Genomic DNA, 7,191 nt, shown 5'->3' with positions numbered 1-7,191 from the left:
AAATATTCTCCGGCCAGTCTTGACTTCGCAGGCTGAGTTAGGAGCTTGTTATTTTGTATCTTTGGCACTCTATTCCTATTTTTACAATCTTATGTTTGATGGATATAGTTTTCTTAGCACGCAAGTTAACTCGTTCCTTGAACTTGCGCTTTTATTTCGCAATTTTTATTTCATCTATTTTTCAAGGCTCCTAGCATATTATAATTCTTCTACTATATATATACTCATTTTATTTTAGAGGTCGTAATACCACACCACCTCTGTTTTATGACTTAAGCGTAAAGCTTTGTGTGGTAGGGTGTTACACACCTCCTAGACACAGTGTTGGTGGTGAAGTTGACCATGGCAAAGTGGCGGGGGTTGAACAGTCTTCGAGTGCTTAGGATGAGGATCCAGAAGTGCTCATGATCCCCAATGCCAAGAAAAGGAAATCAAGCTCCAGTCCGGGACAAGTTCTTTCTGTAATGGAGAAAAACTTCGACGCGGGCTTCTTCATCAACTCCTAGCTACTGTCGAGCACTGAGAACTTCTTTCGGGATGAGGACCTGGCCGCCCAAGCTAGGTGGACGTATCAGAGCCTTTTCTGAGCTACCGCCATCTCGAGGAAGGTTGATCCAGTCTTGGCCTTGTGACAGGTATTAGAAGGGAAGTACAAGATGGCCCAGCATGAAGTTTCGAAGTTGAAAGCTGAGGAAGAGACCATGGGGACCAAGTTGAGCGAAGCTGAGAAGAAGTTGAAGGAAGCGGCGATGAGATCGAGTGCCTCCTTGACCGGGATCTCTCCCTCTCCAAGCAACTCAACGATGCACAAGGTCAGGCCGTTGCGATAGACACCAAGGTGAAGGAGCTGGAGAAGGAGATAACCGAGGCCGTAAGGTCGGCGGACTCTGCGCCTGGAGGCCACCAACATGAAGAAGAAAAACAAGGAGATCATCAAGGACGCCCGGGATGCCATAGCTACTACTGAGGAGGCAATCAAGGCCTAAGTTTCGTTGCTTGCCCCCGACCTCGACACTTCTACTGTAGGTGCCTTAAAGATGATCAAGGATGGCTAGATCGTCGACCTGCCGAGAAAGTGAAAAATTTGTAATGAGACTTGTAATGTTGAACCTTTTTTTTTTGTTATTGAGCCGATGTGCTGCCCTTTTGTGCTTGAAATTCTCAAATTTTTTTTGTTGTTGGGCCAGTGCGTTGCCTTTTTAAACTCTCAATTTGTGGGATCTTTGTACTTAAAACTTGTAGGTTTATTTTCATGTATGATATTCGTCAGTTATTCACTATCGTTTGTTTATTTGGCCGTTTTGCCGTATCTCGATGGATATCTGTGTGTCTTTGCGCATGGGGCTCCCAGGGTGATCAGTCACGGGAAGCCATACTCGTAACTTGGTAATAATTTTGAAACAATAAAGTTTAACACAAAGTACAATTAGTTTGCAAAAATGGGCCTCATCAAAATTTCTTGTTATCGTTTCGTGCTAACGGTAAGGGAAAAGAGTACCCCTTCTTTCATATGTCATGATAGTACAAGTAGGCTTGCAAGATAAAGTAAATAAAAATAAACACAAAGTATGAAATGAACACGAGAAAGAAAAATAACCGAATCGTGACCGGCATTTAGAACGTAGTCAGGAGACCATCTAAGTCTTAGGAGTAGAATCTTCTGAGGTTTGCCGCATTCCAAATCCTCGGTATCTCCTTCCTGTTTAGTCGCTCGAGCTTGTATGCATATTTGCCTTACACTTCCTTCACCCTATAAGGTCCTTCCCAATTGGGGGAGATCTTCCCTTCCCCTGGGATCGGCGGACCGATGGCGTTCCGTTGCAGTACCAGGTCTCCCTCTTCGAATCTTCTGTTATGAACCTTGCAGCTGTAACGTAGTGCCAACCTCTGCTTTAGTGTTGCTTCCGACAAATGCGCCATTGTCCTGGTTTCATCTACCATGTCTTTTTTGGTCACCTCATCACCTCCTCCCAATAGCAACCATGCGTTGGGTTCTCCTATCTCGATCAGAATCTTGGCGTCCACGCCGTAAGTGAGTCAGAGAGGTGTCTCTCCGGTGAAAGATTGTGGCGTTGTCCTATAAGGCCATAAGACCAAGGCCAACTCGTCTGCCCACGAACCTTTTGTTTTATCCAAACGCTTCTTCAGTCCATTCAAGATGACTTTGTTCGTTGTCTCTGCTTGCCCGTTACTCTAAAGGTGCTCTACAGAGGAGAACTTTTACTTTATGCCAAGGCCTGATAGAAACTCTCCAAATTTCTTATAGGAGTGCATTCCATTATCCAATACCACGACCTCAGGGATTCTAAACCTTGCGACCACCTGCCTTCACGCGAATTTTCGACAGTTCATAAACGATATATTTGCCAAAGGCTCTGCTTTTGCCCACTTGATATAGTAGTCAATGGCCATAACTAGGTATTTGACTTGTCTTGGGGACATCGGGAATGGGCTCAGCAGGTCAACTCCACACTGGAGAAAGGTCGGGAGGCCATGATGGAGCTCAATTCTTCTCTCAGCGCCTTATGAAAGTTTGCATTTTCTTGACATTTGAGGCACCTCTTCACATATTTGCTGGCGTATCATAGTGGACCAATAATAACCGGCGTTAACGAGTTTTCAGGCCAAAGACTTCCCTCCAATGTGGTGTCCATAACACTCTTCGTGTACCTCTTTTAAGACATATTTCGTCTGTTCGGGTCACAAGCACTTCAGCAGGGGTTGACTGAACCCTCTTTTATATAATTGACCCTGCACTGCCGTATATTTGGCGGCCTCTCTTCTTACGATCTTAGCTCATTCTTTGTCTTCTGAAAGCTCATCTTTCTCGAGAAACTGCTGGATTGGATCGATCCAGGATGGAGGTTCCCCTTGGCATTGAGCTACGCATAGGGTCATCGATGGCTTCTTCACCGAGCCTTGGATAAGAGATCGGTTTTTCGTTCTGGCCTTGGTGCTAGTCAACTTCGATAAGAGGTCCACTCTATCATTCCTTTTCCTGGGCACATGCTGGGCAATCACCTCTTTAAAGCCCTTGCATAATTATTTAATTTTTTCAAGTACTTTTGTAGTAGTGGGTCCGAACTTGATATGTCCTGTTTACTTGGGCCGTCACGATTTGGGAGTCACGGTTGACTTTGAGCTTCGTTACTCCGACCTCTTTTGCTAGTATTAAGCCTCCAATTATAGCTTTATATTCTGCTTGATTATTGAAGACTGAGAATTTAAATTTGATGAATTGTTCATAAGTCACCCCTTTCGAGTTTTCTAATGTGATCCTTACCCCGTGAAACGCTTGGTTGGACGCTCCGTCAATACGAAACTTTTACCGTGTGCTCGAGGTCAGGAAGTTTGCCGGCCTCCTCTACCAAAAAGTTGACCATTGTCTGAACTTTGATGGTATGGCAGGGTTTATAAGCCGTCATCCTCCTCGTTAGGTCAAATTTCTACAAAATCTGCTTGATCGCTTGGTCATTCTCATTTTAATTGGGTGCCCTGAAAATATTGCCTTAACTTTAAAATAAAACCAACAAAACAAAAGTCAAATTTTCTAACCTCGTGTACCTCAGTTCTGCTCTTTAGAATACCTTGCTTAGGAAATACATGGGGCGGTGGCCAAGGCCTCCTCTGTCACTGTCAGGTACAAAGGTAGGTATAAGGGCTTAAGATATTTTAACCAGCCATTCATGCGTTTAGTTAACTTCAGTCATTCAACCAGCCACCACCGATGATATTTTAACTTTACACAAATAAAATATTAAAATATAAAATAGAGTAAAATAGATTTGAACCAAAGTTAAGGACTTAAGGCTGGTTACCTGTAACTGAAAAAGCTACACCAAAAAAACAAACCCTAAAAACGATAATGTATTGTACAAAAGGAGCACCTAAACGGCTAAACCTAAATCCTAATATTTTTTTCTAATTACGAGAAGGAGACTTGGTGGCCGCAGATTTGTCTGCGGCAGCACCACCACTCTTCTTCGGCAACAAAACGGGGTTGATATTCGGCAACACGCCGCCGCTAGCGATGGTGACGCCTTGCAACAATTTCCCTAACTCATCGTCGTTTCTCACAGCCAGCAACACGTGCCTCGGATTGATCCTATTTTTCTTGTTATCCCTCGCAGCATTTCCAGCTAGTTCCAAAACCTAGATTCAAAATTCGATAACAGATTCGTTTTCATTTCATCAATGTAAATGCTAATTCAATGCAGAATTGAAAAACCAAACGTACTTCGGCGGCGAGGTACTCGAGAACGGCGGCGAGATAGATCGGAGCTCCAGTGCCTAACCGCTGAGAGTAACGGCCGTTCTTCATGTACCTGGCAATGCGACCGACGGGGAATTGGAGGCCTGCTTTGATGGACTTGGAAACGGCTTTCTTCTTCTGGCCTCCTTTTCTTCCGGCGGCGCCCTTGACAGTGGTGGTGGTGGTGGTAATTGTGGTTTCGGCGGTGACGGTGGCGGTTTCGTCCATTGTTGTGGTGTGATCCGAGAAAGAAGCAAAATGATTCGGTTTTGGAGGGAATGCACAAGAAAATTGGAAACTATGCTTTGGTTTTGAAGTTGTAAGTAGCGCTGAGAAGACTTGGTATTCGTAATAAACGCCACGTGTCAACCATCCCATGGATTTCGTGGGAGCAAATCGGACGGTTGGGAATGACGATCCGGTTCGTGAGTTTCAGTTCCCGCCCACGGGTTTGATTAATTAATTAAGGTATTTATTATTTAATAAATCAATTCAGTTCTTTGCATATTTATTAGTAGAAAAGAAGAGATTATTTAAATCTTAATCGTAAAATTGGGCAGTATTTAATAAAGTTTTGAAGTTTTCCAATATGGATGATACCAATAGAAATGTCCATAGGGATTCTCTGTCCTGGCTGACGTGGGTTACAGGCAGAAATCCCACAGGCAATGGAAAGTATTATGACTAAGTTTAAATTTTAAAAATTTATTTTAAAAAATTAATCGATTATATTTAAAATTTAAAAATTTATTTAAAAAGATTAGTTTGCAGGCAACAGGCGACAGGTAATCTTTATATCTTTAAACATTTAAATTTTTACTAAAAAAAATCAAAATAGTATTTGTAATAATTGAAATAATATGAAAAAGATTTTAAATTTGTCATAATATAAAAAAATTTTATCATATTTATTGAAGTGTAGAATTATTCTGACTATTAAGATAAATGTTTATTGAAGTTAAATATAAATTTTTTTAAGATTTAAGGTTTGTATTTTTAGCTTTTCTTGGTTTTCTTTTTATTGTTGAGTTCTTTTCTGTTACAAAGGTGGTTTTGTTTGTATACGAACCGTAATAAGATAATCTATCTGAGATTTTCCCTAAGGTTTTGTACACGTAGTTTTAAGAGTTCAAAGAAAGAGTTAGAACTAGAAGAACGTTCAACTCCATAGAGGAAGGTGGAAGCTTAGAAGGCTGAGGCTCCTATCAGCGAATCAACCACATTATCGTAAAAGGTTGTTAAGCCTAAGTAGTAACCGGCGTTGAAGTAACCTTAAGTTCGTTGTTTAAGAAATGTTTTTTGGTGCAATTTAATTTCTGAAGAAAGATTGGAAACTAAAATAGAGTGATTATAAAAAACTTATTTTAATTCTAGATTAAAACTCTCTTGTTTGTTTTTTTTTAATAAAAAACTTGTTTATGGAATCGTGGAAGATGAAAGAGGGGAAGTTACTAACTCCTACAGAAACTTTAACCTTCGTTTGGTGGCTATATCAGTTGTAGGATTTTAATATTAATTAATAATAAATATTTAATCTATGATGATTACTGGTTCCTTCGTTTTTTATTTAATTAAAAATTATCTTTCATGTGAATATATATGAGTTTTAAACTTATCCCACTCGGAGAAACTTAAATAAATACTCCAGGTGTAATAGTCAATAGAAGAATTGAAATATTCTTCCACTTTTTACACCTAATAGTCTATAAACTTGAACTTGCTACTTCTCTTTCTAGAATAGTTATCCTCACCTAGTTCATAGAGATGTGTCGAGAAAGGGTTTTGAACAAAACGGAGGAACAGTTTCTGATGTATTGTACGTATCAGTCTTAGTAGTTACTGTAGTTCGAAATAAGCTATGGATGAATTTTTTCTTTTATTGTATTTTTTTTCAATTTATATCTGAATAAGTTATAGATTAGGTTATATGTATCTGAAATTAAATTTTTTTATTTATTTATTGGAACCTCAGTACCTATTTTCCTATAATCATCTTTTGAACGCAGAAGTAGCTCGGTTTGGTAGAGTTAACTCATACCGTTACCTCTTAAAAACATTGAACTATCACAGGTACTGGCATAGTGAGCATATGCATGTGTGTTTAACAGCTAACATCCTAACTACAGTCGTTAAAACACTTATGGTCGGTAACCTTATTCATACCTCTAAAACCTATATACATTTTTTTCCCTAACTACATGAAATTTAACACCACAAAATGTAGAGAGTATTGAATAGGAAAATATCAACGTAGTATTGATTTAAAAAAATTTAAACCAACTGAAGTTAAATTTTAAATTTTTTATTGTTTGATTCATTTTGTTGGGTTTGAATTTTAAACTTTTATTGTTGGATTTATTTATTATTAAATTTTTAAGATTTGATTGCATTTAGAAATAAATATCATTATAATCATACATTGTTGGCTTCTTATTAATTGCATTTAAAAAAATTTTGAGATTTAAAGAAATTTTCTTAAATACATCGACGTTAAATTTTTTTTAGTTGTTTTAAAATTTTTTATTAAGATTTTTCTTAATTGTCTAAAAATTTTCTATCACAATTTTATATTTTTTCTTGATAGATTCATTTTAGATTTATTTTAAATTTTTTATTATTGAATTTATTTTATTAAACTTTAAATTTTTTATTGTTGGATTCATTTTGTTAGGTTTGTTTATTTTGTTAAATTTTAAATTTTTTATTGTTGGATTCATTTTGTTGGGTTTGAATTTTAAACTTTTATTGTTGGATTCGTTTATTATTAAATATTAAATATTTATATTTAGGTTTTTAAAGATCACTGCTGTGCATTCGTTTTTTTGAGGGTCTGAGTTGCATACTCGCGGTGCAGTCGTTTACTCGAAGGGTAAACATATGATATTTCTAAATTAATAATTAATAAATTATTATCACAATTTCCCAACTTAAAGCTCTTT

The 7,191-nt window shown here is 38.0% G+C and overlaps 1 protein-coding gene across 1 annotated transcript; it reads right to left on the bottom strand.

Moving 5' to 3' along the window:
- LOC107616010 (histone H2A.1-like) lies at positions 1,449-4,879 on the bottom strand. The gene is made up of 2 exons (XM_016318019.2): positions 4,238-4,879; positions 1,449-4,152 (listed from the first exon to the last, which is right to left on the bottom strand). The coding sequence occupies exons 1-2, from the start codon at positions 4,628-4,630 to the stop codon at positions 3,922-3,924; spliced, it is 624 nt and encodes a 207-aa protein (XP_016173505.2). The 5' UTR covers positions 4,631-4,879; the 3' UTR covers positions 1,449-3,921.

The sequence above is a fragment of the Arachis ipaensis genome, chromosome B01 (genome assembly GCF_000816755.2).
Source record: "Arachis ipaensis cultivar K30076 chromosome B01, Araip1.1, whole genome shotgun sequence".
In the NCBI taxonomy this organism is placed as follows: domain Eukaryota; kingdom Viridiplantae; phylum Streptophyta; class Magnoliopsida; order Fabales; family Fabaceae; genus Arachis; species Arachis ipaensis.
This window is presented reverse-complemented; position numbering and strand designations above follow the sequence as displayed.